General features: G+C 43.3%; 1 protein-coding gene across 11 annotated transcripts in view; it reads right to left on the bottom strand.

The window, feature by feature from the left end:
- SGSM2 (small G protein signaling modulator 2) overlaps positions 1 to 17,464 on the bottom strand; it is a 348,102-nt gene that overhangs the window by 92,690 nt on the left and 237,948 nt on the right. For all 11 annotated transcript variants that reach the window (XM_075594354.1, XM_075594353.1, XM_075594358.1 and 8 more), the window contains exons 4-5: positions 4,948 to 5,109; positions 1,328 to 1,395 (exon numbers count right to left, since the gene is read on the bottom strand). In XM_075594354.1, the coding sequence (XP_075450469.1) occupies positions 1,328 to 1,395; positions 4,948 to 5,109 (230 nt within the window). The remainder of the gene's footprint in view (positions 1 to 1,327; positions 1,396 to 4,947; positions 5,110 to 17,464) is intronic.

The raw sequence follows: 17,464 nt of genomic DNA, 5'->3' as shown, positions 1-17,464 counted from the left end.
TTTTCAAAACTTTCCTTACATATCCTTTATTTAAACAAAGAGGCAACCCTATTTAGTGCAAAGATAATGGCTCCTAGAGTAGAAATATATAGGGTGGAATTATCTGTCAAACAAACATTCTCACTCCTAAAATAAGTTCTAATACTTTAAGGTAAAGCAAAAAAGTGTAGAGAGGAGCACTCACAAAAACGGATACTTATCTTGAAACACGTGCATGTCACTCCACGGTTATGGAAGTACCATCAGAAATAGAAAATCAGGCAGCACGCCTCTGGTCTCAGTCAAAAATATAATGAATTTATGAATCCATAATCGATCAACATTTTGGTCCCACTTTGGACCTTAAAAGTGGGATCGGAACATTGATCGTTTATGGATTAATTAATTCATTATATTTATGACACAAGACCATAGGAGTGCTGCCTGATTTTCTATTTTTAATACTTTAAGGCAACACATGTCATGACATTATTGTGTAAGAGAGGCTATTATTGCATTTAAAATTAAAACATATTATATATACGGAGTAGCACATTTATCTTCCCATAAAATATTGTTTTGAAAGAACAATGAGGTATGTCCTAAGCACCTATAGCATTCACAAGAAACAGAGGATGTCCTTGCACACCAAAGTCACTGAATTAATTATTTATATTAACAATTAAACTTATTTTTGCCACAGAGGTGGTTCAGACATGGCAATCCCATTTTGAATATTCATTAAAGAGTACATTTTGTTCTTTATGTCCTCTATATTATGCCAGGCAGGACTGCAATGTCAGCTACAAGGGTTTTGTATTTCACACAGCCCTTTTGTATTATCAATAACACCATAAAGTAGGTAAGCTGCAGCTTAGTGCAGAATAGGCATCAATGTATTCCCAAAGGCTGAAAATAAGTGACTGTATTTCAACTGCTGTCCTGAAATATCAAACAGAAGGGTCAACTGAATTAATGTATTAAATGTTCCTGTGTAAACTGATCACAACGCCTCTTGAGGAGAGGAGCACCTGGTGATGGTGTTAACTCCAAAAAGCATAGACCTGAGATTGAAAAACAGTGTCTGGCCAACGATAGCCCAGGATTATGCTTATATTGTTAATGAGACTCTGTGAGACACACCTTGCATCTATCCCCTGAGTTATCATACTACATCCCCCTCCCCCGCTGCTTTGCTGGAGATAAGTAGCTTAGGTCTCCAAACTGTCCCTGCTGGCTGGAGGTGGCAATTCTTGGAAAACACAGAGTATTTGAGGTGCAATACAGATAATAATGTAACTAACATCTAGTTGTGAACTTGACGAGAAAATATCTTACAAAACCTTACCCAAAAGAGAAGCCAAAATTGAACCGCAAACTGGATCAGAAATTAAAGATTCCTTCTCATAATATTTGCTGTGGAAGAAAAAAAGAAATTAAAAAAGGTTCATAGTCACATCAGTCTTCCTGCTGTATTCTCATACAACTAGGTTACATGGTAAATCTGCCACGACTTTACAAGGGCATTTGCCTGACATATTTTTTTTAATTCTTACCCGAGCCTGGTTCACTTGACCTATAACCTAGAAGTACCCATTCCAGGAAGAAATGGAGGTCAGTTTTCTTGGTCCAAAACGAAATCAAAATGGCCACTGCCTGCATCATCTAGCCAATCAGTAAGGGGAATGCCACAATGACATGAAGCCCACTCCTCACTGATTGGGTGCAGCATCCAGCACCAAGTTGTTTATACCAAGTTTTCCCTGCAGGCATATGTTGTAAACAAAGACTCACAAGTGCTATATACACACCTTTAGTCAGTATGTGACCTGTTGTCAGGGTGTGCTTGGTGTGTCCTGTACGCTGGTCTCTGCATTCCCAGTCTGGAGTTCTACCTATCTGCCACCAGGACTGTTGCTTACCTATTGATGTTCCTGCAGAGATCTTTCTGAGGCTGCAGAGTGCCTCATGACTGACATATGTTCACTATCAGCAGCAAGGCCTTTATAAACTTCTACGTTCTCTTCCTGGTTGCCTTATTATTGAGGATTCTGTTGGAGATCAAGGTTGTTGTCTACATCCCGTTTGCTGTCTCTTCGTGTACCGGACCCTATCCAGATCTTAACTATGTTGCTTCTCTCCTATCCACAACCCGGCCTGTCCACTGACCACTGCTACCTGCCTGCTGCTGACCATTACCTGTCCACTGACTACCACTGACTATTGCCTTTCCACTGATCACCGCCTAACCTCTGACCATTGCTGTTGCCTGCCGCTGACCATTGCCTGTCCTCTGACCACTGTTGCCTACTGGCTGTCTCTGGATCATTGCTAGTCTCTGGAGTTTGACTGTCTGTCAACTCCTGCTAGCCCATTCCCAGCAACTAGACTCCAGCCCTGCAGTCGCTCCCAATGACACCTGTGCACAAAAAGAAGCGCACCTGAACTACCTGGGAAATATGCTAAGGGAGTCTCCCTCTTTCACCCATCAAAACCCATATTTCATGCTCTGGAGTGAGCTAAAGCAAAATTTAGCTATGACCTAAATAACATTAGGTCCCATCTCTGTGCTACACAACCTCCACACTGTAGTCCCCTGAGCATTACACTTACTGAAATGCTAAAGAGTCTGTTGATAATGAAGCCCACACTATCCTCAAATGGGGGAGGTGCACCTTAACAGGTGTGAGAAATGTATACAAAATGAATGTGGTAGAGAGATGCAAAGACACCTATTATAAAAGGTGCATTCAGTGGGGTTAACAGACCCCTGAGTGCACCTTTATAAATAAGTGCCTTTGTGCCTCTCTGCCACATTTATACTGTACCCATCTCTGTGGTAACCTGAACAGCCTTTAGTTGATATGCAATGTTAGGGGGAACATCAGTTCCAACTATAAGTGCATAAATGATAACCAAAATGAGGTTATTGTAACGGGAGGGGGTAACCAGGCTATCTAATAAAGGTTAAGCCCTCTGGTTACCACTGAAACCTGCGGGGAGCAATTCCAACACTCTGATTAATCACTCCTCCTGCCTCCATGCTAAGGATAGCTTAGCGGGGTGTATGTAAAGAGATGGCCGAGTCAGAGAACCAGACCATCCCGTGACTTGAGTCGATGAAGCTAGGGCGGGATTTTCAAAGTTGCTCTGTTCGAAATAGCAGAGCAACCGGCTTCATTTTGAAGCTACTGTAGAAAAGCCTGCCTCACAGTGACTATGTCCTGTCTTTTGCGGCCAAGTTCTACAAATCGAAGTAGCTGTCGTGGTCAGGATTTCTTGCCGAAAATAGTTCCAGGACTATGAAGACTAGGTCCCGGTCAGGATTTTCTGCGGAATCTCAGTCCAGGACGTCCGGAACAAGGTTCCGATCAGGGTAAGCCCTTACAAGCAGGCGCCCTGCACCTAGGAGATGCTAGATCTCACACCCCAGACCCCAGTAAGTGCGTATTTCTGTATTTTGTGTTTTGTTGTATTTCTGAGGTTTTATCCAAATAAACCCCATTTTATTTCACTACCTTGTTTTGCCTATTGAATGATCCCGAAAATATAAATGTGTTAAAAGACCTGGTCTACCGTGACAGTCACTAGGTAATAACAGAACTTAGTTGCCAAGAGGTGGCTCTATATAAGTTACATGGTGATCCTGTCGGAATTAAATAGATTTTTTTACACATACCATTATTGAAATAAATATACATTATTTTTTTCTTAACCTGTTTGCCTTAGGCTCTGTAGTTGTTAAAAAGTATACAAATAGCAGGCCGTCATGCTGAAGTGCTCTGCAGTGCCAGGAAACCTTATTTAATAATAGCCTGAACTTCTTCTATGATAATGTATATTAACATACTGTAGCACTAATAACAAACAGCAACATGCAACCCCTACATCAAATTTTGGAGCCGGGTACGGGGGCTTTTTAACTGGTACTAATTCTAGCCAATTACAGTGTTTCAGCTCAATAATAGTGAACATCTTGTTAGACATGATGAAGAGAGATCCAGCGAGAAATATAGGAGACCTTGTTAGTTCTCAATACAGCGATGAGCTGATTACAAAAATAACACAATTAAGGAAAATCACAAATTGTCAAAACTTTCAGTATACAATGGTGGCACATTTTGCTTTTACATTGACCTAGCTTTACCACAATATGGACAATGCTTACTTGACCCCCAGCCTAGCTCTGCAGGAGATGCACCTAAGGCAATAAGTATGTCCGGCAGCTGATGGTCAGTGCATAGAAGGATATGTTTTTGCAATGTGCTTTTAATGGTGATACCACTGTTTACATTTTCATACCCAGAGTACCACTACGTTTTTATTTACATACTTCTACTTTTTAAAGAGATAATCCAAGCTGTAGCTGAACCCAATTAATTTCAGCTCCGGGGACCCCCTGCTTCCCACCTCTGTAGTGGGTGCTGGAAGCCGCTCTAGAGTTCACATTACGACCGCTTTTCAAAGCTCCCGAGCCCTGCTGGCCAATAGGAAGCCGTGACATCATTCAGTGCGGCTTCCCATCGGCCCATGTTAAACTGAGTTTTACACTGCAGGGCTCGGGAGTGAGTATCTCCAGACGCAGGGGGTCCTCAGAGATGAAATAAATGGGGTTCAGCTCTGGAGACCCCCTGCTTCAATCCTGTATTTAAAAAAAAAAATGAAAGAAAAAAATAGCATGGACTGCTCCTTTAAATAAAGATGGATTTATTTTAGAAATCCTGTTGCTGTTTTAGTCTTCATTTTGCTTAATTAGTTTTAACAACCTAGTCCATAAATATAGATCTTGTTTTTAAATCCAGCACTGTATAACTACTTTCAGTCATTTTGAACACTGTAGGGAATAATTCAAATGTGTCACCATATGATTCCAAGAGTAACACAAATCAATCCCTCTGTACTCCAAAAACACAGGATAAATTACAAAAAATGAAGTGGTATGAGTAAATAGTCCTGGTTAGTGCTTACCTTGAATTATCTACGATGTATTGCACAACTTTATCTAGCACTCTCTCTATGAGAGCGGTACGCACCCATATGTGTTTAAGGGCTTGTGGGGTGAGTGTGACAGGCCTTCCTGCCGTTGAGCCCTGTCTCTTTAAGGACTCCTGACCATTGGATGGGTTCTTCCTAGGAAAATGAAAACGTTATACAAAGTTATTTTTTAAGATGAAAAAGAGAATGCAGACACATGCACCTTTAGGTTGTCTCACTTTAGTTCTATAATAAATTCAAAGTTGTTTGTGTAATCATTTAATATTACAATCAGGGCCGCCAACACTGGGGGAGAGGCGGGTCACGTGTCCTGGGCCCGGTGGCTGCGGGGGGGCCCGGCAGCCGAAAAAGCAGTTGGGCCCGACCTGCGAGGCCTCCCTCACTGACTAACACTGTCTCACGCCAAGCCTCTGACGTCGACGCGTGCCGGGCCTCTCTGACGTCGGCATGCTCCGGGTTTCTCTGACATCTGCGCGCGGCGGGCCCAGCTTCCGGCGCGCACCGGCATGAGAGAGAGGCCCTCTGCGCCGACGTCAGAAAGGCCCGGCACGCATTGAAGGTCAGAGGCTCAGGGTGGGACAGTGTTAGTATCAGTGAGGGAGGCCTGCAGCCTGGGAGAGCAAGGTCTCAGTGGCAACGTGAGGACTGGCAGCTGGGCAAAAAGGGCCGAGAGGCCTAGCTCTACCCAGCTCCCCCCTCACTGTCCCGAACAGGGCTTTCCTCTCAGGCCCATACAGCTGGGGAAGAGCCGGGGCACCAGAGGCCTGAGACCATCCCCAAGGTAGGTAAGTCTGTAGGTCTTTTTGTGTATGTATTTTGGGGGGTGGGGTTGTATGTATTTGGAGGTGGTTTTTTGTGTATGTATTTGGGAGGTGGAATTTTTTTGGTATGTATCTGGGGGGTGGGGTGGTTTGTATGTATTTGGGGGATTGGAGATTGTATGTATTTGGGATGTGTGGGGGGTTTGTATGTATTTGGGAGGTGGAGTTTTTTTGGTATGTATCTGGGGGGTGGGGTGGTTTGTATGTATTTGGGGGATTGGAGATTGTATGTATTTGGGGTGTGTGGGGGGTTTGTATGTATTTGGGGGGTGGCTGGGATTGTGTGTGTTGCCCGGGGGGGGGGAGGGGGGGAGGGGAGGAAATAAATTGGAGGAGATGGGATTGAGGAAGTAGGATTGAGTGAGAGTGGGATAATTGATGGAGGGGGGAGAGTGAGAGGAGAGAGGGGGTGTAAGAGAGTTAGATAAGGGGTAAGAGCAAGGGGGAGAGAAATACATGGGAAGAGGGGGGAAAATAGAGAAGGGGGCTCGCGAGGTGTGAAATGGGGGGACTTGCAAGACTGCCGACACGGGGTGTGGGGGTGGGGGGGGGGGAAGTGTGGGGGGGGGGCAGGGTGGGTGGCAACTCTAGTCCTGGGTACCCGGGAAATCTGTCGGCGCCCTGATTACAAGGTCACTGGTATACAGTGAATATTGTACTTGGGTCACTGTGCCTATGAAAAATAAAAGAAGCTTGTGCCGAGTGCAAACCTCACAATTGCCACTTGCCCAATGTGCTTCACATTCATTTTCCCACCCAAGGAGAACATGTTTCACAACATATAAAATATGAGCCATCGAGATGTGTGGGGGCTTCATTAAGAATCATTCACCTCGTGTTGGTTGACCAGATTAACCTAGTTTTTCTTGCAGTTCCAGACTTCTATCACAGCGCTTTCACTACAATGTTTAGACAAAATTCACATGAAAAAAAAAAAAAAAAAAATCACACTATTTTCATACCTTATGGTTTTTCATTTTCACTTTGAGCTGCTGGACCCCAAAATGGATGCATTACGAATTTTTAAAAATAATTCCATATTTATCCCTTGCATGTCCCGTGACGTAGCTAACGTGAGGTCTGGCACGCCAGGGGCCACATCACGTAGTAGCTCTGTCATGGCCTTTTGATAATTTTGTATGGAAGATGGTGTTCTGCGTTCCTGTGGAACGATGAACACGATCAGACTGGAAGAGGAGACTCTGTTGGTGTCACGATGTCGCCATCATGTGGTCGCATTACTTGATTGCAATGTGCCTGAGAGCTGTGGCACTCCGGTGCCGCAAACCCCTTAGGCGAGGTCTCCGGTGCCTGCTGCAACGTGCGCTGCAGGGACAAGAACCGTCCCTCAATGGGGCCGGGCACACTACCTGCCTTGGCCGCCATGTGTTCAGGACTTGCACGGAGTGCTGGCCATGCCCCCCAGCGGTTCAGCCCATGAGGGCGAACCTGCCGGGTGACATCAGGGCCACACCCGCCCCGTCTTTCCCCCTGCAGCTCACCGCAGACCGGGGATCACAGCTGCACGCGCCGCCAGCCTGGCAGGCGCGCGTGCAGCGCTGACACTGGGGCCTCAGCCTTAGGCACTAAAAGGGTTCAAAAAGATTCCTTTAAATAAAAGAAACATATTAAAAAAAAAAATACTTGAATGACACAATAACAAAAACTCTGAAATGTTGTTGGTATCAGTGGTAACATCTGCTGAGAAACGTTGAGCTTAATAGACAGAGTTTGATTTGAAAAGATCTTTTGTTTGCATATTGCATGGGTTGGGCAATGTCAGTCCTCAAGAGCCACTAACAGGTCAGGTTTTCAGGATATCCCTGCTTCAGTCGTTGACTGAGCCATCTTAGCTGAAGCAGGGATATCCTGAAAACCTGGCCTGTTGGTGGCCCTTGAGGACTGGAGTTGTCCACTCCTAGCATAATGTGTTTACAGTGTGAACGTTGTTTGATGATGGCCATCATTGTTTCCTAAATTACAATATGTACAGTATACCATCATAAAAAAACTCTTGTCTTCAGATTCCATATAGTAGACATATATCTTTTTATCCACTTTGTTTTAACAGGAGTTTTCATCTCTCCATTTCAGGCTTAATTTAGACGCAATAGTTGCTAATACACTGTAATGGGAATTCACTGGACTATGAAATAATAAGTTTTAGTAGCTGCATGGGTCTTGAATGGCTGTAGATATATACTTGGAAGAAAAATTATGTGTGTTTTTAAAGCGCTGTACACTACATCTATAAATAACTCTCATACTGGTCCATTATATCTCAGAACTCAACCCTAAATATTTACACGTGACCCCCCATGTTGTGCCCATGATCTACTTTTCTTCCTCCCTTATAGCCTATTTTCACTCCTGCCTTCAGAACAGTCCCCAATATCAGCTTCTTCCCACCCTTCACACATCGAAAAAAATGTACCTGCAAAATCAAGCAAACCCATGGAACATCATGCTATCCTCATTAGTGTCCCTAATGCCACCCTTACCTATTGTCCGTTACTAAGAAAAGCGCGTCCACCTGCTTGATTCACAAGCAACTTTACGAAACATAGCAAGCGCGGACTACCACTGTACCTTATGTTTCTCCTCTCTGTTCCTTTTATATTGTAAGATGGTATGAGCAGGCCCTCCTCTTAGCAGTGTTAATGTTCTAATTTTATTTTTATTGTCTTCACATCCTCTTTGTACTGCACTGCAGAATATGTTGCCACTTTATAAATATATTATAGTAATAGTATTAAAATAGTAATAATAATAAAACAACAAATGTAAAATTATGCAGTGCAATAACCGTTGTTATAGTCAAACCTGGAATACTAATTGTCACAATCGCCATACCTGTGTGCACGTGACTTGTCTATGTGAAAGGGGTTAAACCCTCCAGCTGACTCACTCTACTCCCTGCAAGGCACTAAAAATTAGCAATTACTCCCCAAAACCCGTCATGCTACACCAATTATGCTTCCACCACCAAGAATAATTTAAGGTCTTACACTCAGGAGTCCTTGGTCCCCTGTTTACTAGAAAAAGATGTAATTAACACAAAACACTCAATGTAGCAAAAGGTGTTTGAAAATGCGGTTAATCTTTTTTAAACAAGTATTATGTACAATTAGAGCCCAAAGTACTTACAGTATTTTAGATTTAAGATAAGAAAAGTGGTACCGTGAATTGTTTACATAAAAAGAATGTTACAAAGACATACAATATATAAATGCCGGCAGTTTGATAAAATAATAGGGTAAAACAGAAAGCCTAAATACGTTACCAGCTATTGACGCCTCAAGAGATTGAAATATGAGAATCCACTTGTTATGGACATAACACTCCTCTATTGAATTCAAGTTTTGATACCAACATAGTACACATTTTTTATCTTCAAAACTTCTATCACAAGGGCAGGGCAACCTTTTGTGGGTGTGTCTAAACTCCCACTCATCAAGCTCTTGTGACATTTATGGTTGGGAGGAACAATGATTTCTTAAACTAAAATGACCATGGATATCTTACATATGCGGCTTATTTATTTATAACAACATTTATATAGCGCCTTATCCTCGGCTTGGGCAAACCTGTCATATTTGATATTGTTTCACACGTCTACCTTTGCCTGTCAAAAGTCTATATTTCCTAGCCTTGTGAAGTACGTCAGATTTTAATTATCATACATTTTTCAATCTGTAAGGAAATGGAGAATCCTTTCAGTGACCTTTCCTTGTCATATTCTCTAGCCTGCTGTACCCATGCTTGGCCACCGGGACTGCTGCCACTCTCAATGTCTTGTTCTAGCCTGCAGTACCTATACTTGTCCACCGGGATTGCTGCTGCTAAACTAAGGAACATTCCAGACTCTGATACCTGACACCTCTGCACCTGTGCTACACCTCTGCACCTGTGCTCCACCTCTCAGCCTGCATATATAAACCTCCCTTTCCTGTTCCTCCCTTGCCTGTTTATACTGGTTCCTTAGCTCCTGCAAGGTTCCTGTGTATACTGCTGTGCTAGCTATTGCTATCATCCTGTTCCAGTCTCCTCGTTGCCGACCTCTGCTTGTTACCTGACTTCGCTACCTGCCGCCTGCCTCGGACCCCTGCTTGTTACCTGACTTCGCTATCTGCCGCCTGCCTCTGATCTCTGCTTGTGACCCTTACTTCGCTCCCTGCTGTTCCTGCCACTGGGATCCACTTCAGCCAAAGTCCAATCCTTGACATTCCTGCTAGCCAGCAGTGTCTTAGGAATTTATACGACTGCCTTTGAAGTTACAAATGTCATACCAGGTCAATTTCAGGTAGCTGGTTCCCCCCCTCCTCCCCCAACACCTGTCAAAACATACTGTTTTTCATTGTTTTATTAACCAACTAGCTAAAGTACCCAGCTTTGCAGGGGTTGCAGTACTCTGGAGTCATGTTTTCCATTACAGACTTGAAATTGTGACACAATCGATAATGGCACCCTCTTTAACCGATTCAATAATTTCACATTGCAGTGAGTGAGGCTGCACCTCCAGTCATTGAGCCTCCCACCACAAATTATATTGACATCCACCCTATTCACTGATACATTCCCTCAGTGACACAAACCCCATCAGTGAGCTTCCTCTCTAACACCCCCACCTCTCCCCCTCCCTTTCTTACACCCCACCTCTCCCCTCCCTGTCTTACACCCCTAACTCTCACACTCCCACCTCTCATCCTCCCCCTCCCCCATGCATTTCTCTCCCCCTCCATCTCTCACTCCCTCTCACTCACCCTATTTCTCTCACACCCATACCTCTCCCCCTTAATCTCTTACACTCACCACCTCCCCCCGCACTCTCTTACATCACATCTCTCCCCCTGCCTCTCTTAAACCCCTACCATTTCCCCCTCCCTCTCTTACAGCCCCACCTCTCTTATACTCTTATACACCGGCCTACGCTCCCCCCTCTCCCTCTCCCTCTCCCCCTATTGGTCCAGCTCAGTGCGGCGACTAATCACATACCTCCCTGCAAAGCAAAGGCCAAACAGTGGCCTCTCGCTGAGAAACTGACCAATCAGTGGCCTCATGGAGAGGGAATAACCAATCACAGGCAGAGCAGTTAAAAACAGGAGAAAGAAAACAAACATCCCAAAATAAAAACAACCTAGGGTACCATTAATATGTATGCAAAGTTTCAGGTCTCTAGGTTTCATGGTCTTGGAGCTATGGCTCTGACAGACAAACAGGCTATTTTATTATTATACTTAATAGGCCAAGTTAATCCAGATGACATCACAAGAGGCACAGAAAATAGGTATTTTAAAATGCAAATTAACCCCCTGGTTGCTGTATTGTTAAATTAACAGAATAAAGGCATTACAATTAAACTAATATCATGAAAAAATAGTATCTATGGACATTTCATAAAATATGGGAGCTTATTATTACTCATATGTTCCACTGTTTTATTTTTTCTATGATAGGTGTGCAAAATCAGCAATTATCTGAATTATCAACCGTATCTACAGTACCTTTTATATACCTAATATCTGAACAGATTACAGGCATACCTTTATACATTTCCATCCCCAAATAGCTGTATTTATGTTTATATACATATATAAAGGCATATTATTCATCTTGAGCCCTTGTCGATCCACTGCTGGATGAAGGCTTCCCCAATGATTTTCCAGGTACTGCGGTTTCAAGTGTCTCTTCTCCATGTTGCTCCTTTAAATTTTCTGATTTCATCCTCCCATCTTACTTTCAGTCGTTGTCTTGGTATTTTGATATCTCTTGGAATCCAGTGGAGTAACATTTTTGTCCAACGATGGTCATTTCTTCTATATGTCCGGCCCGCTACATTTTAATTTCTTCACCCTTGTGATAATGTCACAGACTTTTGTTTAGTTTCGAACCCATTCATTCTTTTCCCTGTCCCTTCATGTTATTCTTACATTAAAAACAGAGAGATACCAGAATAAAAAATAAAACTGGTCGTTTGTTGCTTTTGAGTGACATTACACAATTAGACATACAGTACACAATCTTAGCAAGCGCAAAACCCAGACCCACAGTATTATATATGTATATATTTAATTGTGCCAATTGGAGTGCTGTATACTTGAGGTCACTTTCCCAGTAGCACGCCAGTTGGCACAATTAAACATATTAATATATAACTCAGTGAGTCTGGCTTTTGAGCTTGCTAAGATTGTGCATGTCCAATTGTAAATTGTTTGGGAGGTTTGTGGCCCCCTCATCCTTAGTTTAGCTTAAGCTCATCCACCAAACTTCTATTTAATCAGCAGGTTCAAGCAAACACATGAAAGCAATAGTCCAGCGAGAGATTTCTTCCCCCAGAAGAAAGGTGGTAATAAACTGTGCTGTAGCAATAAGATGTTTAGCCAGTATTAACTGCATTATAGCTCACACATAGCACATATAGTGCTCCTAAATGTTAACCCCGAAGGCACTGCATACAGCTGAACCCCGTTATAACAGGGTGCTCGGTGTCCACCCGATGCGATCTCGTTATAACCGGATCGCGAAAAAAAATTGCTGCGATCAGGGGTTCCGCGTCCGCCAGATGGGGAGACTGGGATAACTCTTACAGCTGTCCCAGACCCGGCAGTGCAGTGGCACCCTCATGCAGGACATACCCAGGATGTGTGTGTGTCACACACCTATCTGCCCATCACAATAACACCCCAGGGCCTGGCACATTATATACAGTACCTGTACCCTGCATCCTCCTCCTCTCTCTCAGCTCGGTGCTCTCCCTTGCTCCCTGCCTCTGTATCCATATTGTTTTCATCCACAATTTCCCTCGCCTCCACTCCCAACATGGCGGCCATGGAGCTGACGTCACACAGAATCAACGGCCCAATCACACCCCAGGTAGAAGTCAGTGGGTGGAACAGTCCACAGCAATGCGCTCTGGACGTGCTGCTCATGCTGGGGCAGAAGAGGAGGGGGGGATGCCGGCACAGAGGAGGAGGGAGGGGGGGGCAATGGCAGCATGATCCCAGAATTAAGAGAGGTAGGAGAGGCAACCACTGCATGCATTTTACTGCTGTTTGTTACTGCTGTTTGTTTTGCTTTGCTCTCGGCTAAAGGGGGAAAAGGGGAGCCACACTCAGACCGCGTTATAAGCGGATCCGCATTGTAGCAGATTACACTATAACGAGGTTGAGCTGTACATGTCACACATTCCATGCTATTGACTATATCATTGTTTTGTTTTCTCTTTTCTTCATGCAGTGGAGGAAATACAAAATGACAGTATAAAATTGCTAATGTAAGACCTGCTCACAGGGTGCTACCTTGATGTGGTTGCAGGCTTTCCCTGTTTTGGCCAAAATAACTAAATGACCTATACTTATGAGAAGAAAAATCAAATATAAATGAACTAAATAATTTGCCATATTGGATGTACACTGGGGCGACTGTTAGACTAACATTCATTACCCATTGTATTGTTGTGAATAATGTGACATTCCTGCTTCAACGTGATTGATTCCATAGCAACCTGTTTTTGTTTCAAACAGCCTTGCAATTGCAATATATTTTATTTTTATTTTCCAGCAGACGGCTGAGGGAGGCACTTAGGAAAAAGTAAAAAAAAACAAAAAAAACCTTCATTTAAGTTTGTATTAGCGATCACTATTACTCATTTTTAAAACTGGAAATGCCATAAATCCCACTTAGGGAAACAATTTCCATGATACATTTCAGTACTCCTCGTCATTTGTCATCATTTTATTCTAACCACGGGCCGCCAATCGCCCACCAGTCGTTTAGCTTGAACTTTTAAAAAAGTTTGAAACCAGCAAAAAAACTTTTGTTGCAAAACGGTCCAAAATTTTCAATGTAACTATTCATATAATTTTTGGAGCAACATTTTGGCTGTATTTTTACAGGGCTGGCCTTAGCCATTTCGGCACCCGGTGCTCCCCCACCCCCCGTTAGGGCGCTCCCCCTGTTTTTTCTAAACACTATAACCCACGCTGGTATCGCTCTCCCTCCCCTCTCCCTCCCCCATCCACAATACCCACACAATAGCCCCTCATCCCCACATTAGCCCCCCTCCCCAACAATAGCCTCCCACTTGCCACAACACAATAGCCTCCCACAATATCCTCCCACTAGCCACCCCACAATAGCCTCCCACTTGCCACCCCACAATAGCCTCCCACCAGACTAGTTAAATCTGATACAGCTTGATGTAATCAGTGCAGAGTACCTTTCCAGTAACTGATGTAATATTGTATGAGCAGGTAAGCATCCCCAGAAACACGCCTAAGTGGATAGATCCCACAGTTCACTGCAGTGAAGATTCAAACACGTCCCGAACAAATGGCGTGTACAATAAGGGGATGAGAACCTTGCTTCAGTCAGTATAGATACTGTATGATGCAAAGGACTCACATTATCATGCAGGGTCCTGCTGGATATCCAATGTCCTAAGGTACTTTGTGTGCAGTCCGCTGAAGAGGTAGAACGGATGCAAAAAGGGGAGAAAAGCGGAGCACTGCCTTGCAAAGGCAAATAGAGAGATGCGTATCCCAAAGTAGTAAAAAAACTGAAAATATATTGGATCATAATATGAAAGAGTCTAGTAGCCCACACCAACATGTTTCACGCCAAGGCGCGTTAACCTTGATAAAGCTGAAACATGTGGGGTGGGCTACTAGCTGTTATCATATTATGATCCAATACATTTTCAGTTTTTTACTACTTTGGGATAGACATCTCTCTATTTGCCTTCGTATGGGTAGTGCTCCGCTCTTCTCCCCTTTTTGCATCCCTTTAAGTTACAGCTCTAATACTCTAAGTGGATTTTTGCAAATGATTGTACCTCTGCTTGAAAAATCATCAGTAGGTGGTGCAACGCACAACAAGAAGTGAATTGTAAATCATTGCATTATTCTTTGTATTTTTACCACGCTACAAAACACACTCAAAACGTACCTTTTCTGGATATTGAACCATGCACTATGCGCCATGTCTTTTTGGTTTAATCCCACAGGGGCTTGAAAAGCATTGCACAGTTCTTCATAGATTTTGTACATGAGCCTTTAAAAAAACCACAATCGTCTCTTCCTAAGATTCCATAGGTCATTTACACTCCACTTCCCAGATATCATTATACCTCAGCTAACAAAACTTTCCAGAAATCTAAGAATCGGTCAATAAAAGAAAGCTACAGTATACAAGTGAAAGAAAGATATACATCATATTAATGACAGAGTCTCAAAGGCTGGCAGAATACAACATACTAAATATTGACATAGTCCTGGGCTGACTGCAAGAGGATTTAAGAATTGTAGAGCAGCTCAGGACATCAGGCACATTAGGAATTACAGTTCTGAGAACTGTACCACCCACACACATCAATAAAAATCCATTGCTTCAGAAGAAATTTAGGGGTGTATAGAGATGCTGTACCAGGGGAAATTTGGATCCACATTTACACAAATTGCGTCATTTTCATCGCGCTTTTCTTTGCTTCAATGTATCGAGGTCTTTGCTCCAAGTTTTACGCAGTGTGTGTCAGCTTTCAATTTGCTGTGTCAATCGGCAGAGTTAGGGAGGAGTTACGTGACGCCAATTATAATGAGATGTAGCAAATTCTGCATCTCACTTTTTTAACATAGCTTTTGCGTCAAAGGTCTGAAGTGGCGTACACTTTTCTGGCCAACAATGTGTGTCAAAAGTAAGAAACGTTTGCACACATTTTACGCAAATGCGAGCAGGAAATGGAGCAATATTTCTATGCCCACTTTGTTTACTTTAATATATTTCCCCTTATGTATCAAGTCAAAAGTGATGCAATTCTGGGGTACATCAAACTGCAACATAGAGTTATACGCTGCACACCATAAGTAACTACAGTGAGTCCTCGCTTACTGACGTCACGCTTAGCTACGGATGCCTTATGCGACACCGCATAATGCAGTCCGCCGGACGCATTATCCGATGTCGGACTCGCTTCTCCGACACTCACCACCTCCTACTATTAACATGGACCCATGGATGCTTTCTGTCGGATAAGCGAGGAACGCCTGAAATATTAAATGGAAAAAATAGGAGAGAGGAGCTCCCCTCTGTGTGCTCCAAAGCAATGACTGCGGATGTGGTGAAATGATGAACCATGTGAATGAAAGTGATGGGACGGCAATTGAATAGTAATAATGGGTGGATGGGGCCACGGTGAGGTTGAAGTTCATGTATGATATAAATCCCAGTCCAGTGTGTGTCACCCCCTGTAAATATGACCGGGTAAGCCTCTCCGTGTCTGGTAGTGGCACTAAGGAATATCTAATGTGCCATACCCATTACACGGTGTATAACAGAGGCATGCCGGCAAATAAATGTAATGAATGAACGGGGGGGACACTTAACTGAAAGCTGATCCTCGATGATGATGGAACCGGCGTGCAGGGCAGTCAATCACTCGGGAGGAACTCGCAGCTCTGCCATCTTCTTGTTTCAGCGTGAAGACCCAATGGGAAGTAGCGACGCTATGACGTCATCATTCTGCGACCCACCCATGCTGGTTCCTGACAGCCTGTGTCTCTCTACCGGGACCGCCACAAACACGCCTCGTATCTGCAGCTCACACCGTCAGCCGACCACCACCCCAGACACCACAGGGGTTGAAGACATGCCGTCCCCCAGCGTGCTCCGAATGAGACAGCAAAATAGAGTATTAGGAGATATTCGGGCACTGCATACAGTGAAAAGTGAGGCTGGAGTAATCTTGAAAAAATCCTTTATTGTGGCATATAAGCCAAAATTAAAAGCACAGAGTCTGTGATTTTAATTTTGGCTTATATGCCACAATAAAGGATTTTTTCAAGATTACTCCCGCCTCACTTTTCACTGTATGCAGTGCCCGAATATCTCCTACTACTGAAATATTAAATGATACAATTACCGGTGCTCCTGGTTCAGGGAAATACTATTAGTAATGCAATGACTACAGAGAAAAAGGGAGCGAATCAGGGTACTACGGATTTCTTATAAACAAATTTATTGTGTCAAAGTTGCGAAGTTTCGGCCGATGCAATGGCCTTTCTCAAGTGTATGCCACCAACACTTGAGAAAGGCTGGTGCATTGGCCGAAAACGTCGAAACTTTGGCACAATAAATTAGTTTATAAGAAATGCGTAGTGCCCTGATTCACTCCTTTTTTCTCTGCACAACAAACTGCACCAGATGTATCAAAGAAAACATCCCACTGACTTCAATGGAATTTCTTTTTTATTTGATACATATGGTGAAGATCTTTTGCCCCAGAATTGTCCTACTTTTGCCTTGCTAGATATAGTCCCTTAGATACTGCGTAAGTGGTAAATGTTTACTAGAAATCATGTAGTCAAATTGGTTCAGCCACATCGCTGACAAAAAAAACATTGTGATGTCCTACAGAGCATTCTGCAGTATGTTTGTGTGTATTAATGCTATATTTACAGTCATTTGACATTAGAAACCAGATGTTGTGCATATGTAAAAGCATTTTTAACTGTCTATAATTTTTATTAAGACTTACTGATTTCTAGCATCGGTAGTGTCATAAACCAATTAATTCTCACTGATAAAAAAAAATCAGTACTTTTGCATCAACATGCAAATTTCAACCCAGAACCTCCAAAAATCAATGATGGCCTGACTGGCCCATGTGGGTTGAC

Source organism: Ascaphus truei, chromosome 3 (assembly GCF_040206685.1).
Source record: "Ascaphus truei isolate aAscTru1 chromosome 3, aAscTru1.hap1, whole genome shotgun sequence".
NCBI lineage: Eukaryota > Metazoa > Chordata > Amphibia > Anura > Ascaphidae > Ascaphus > Ascaphus truei.
Note: the sequence above shows the minus strand (reverse complement) of the source record. Positions and strands in the feature narration are given on the sequence as shown.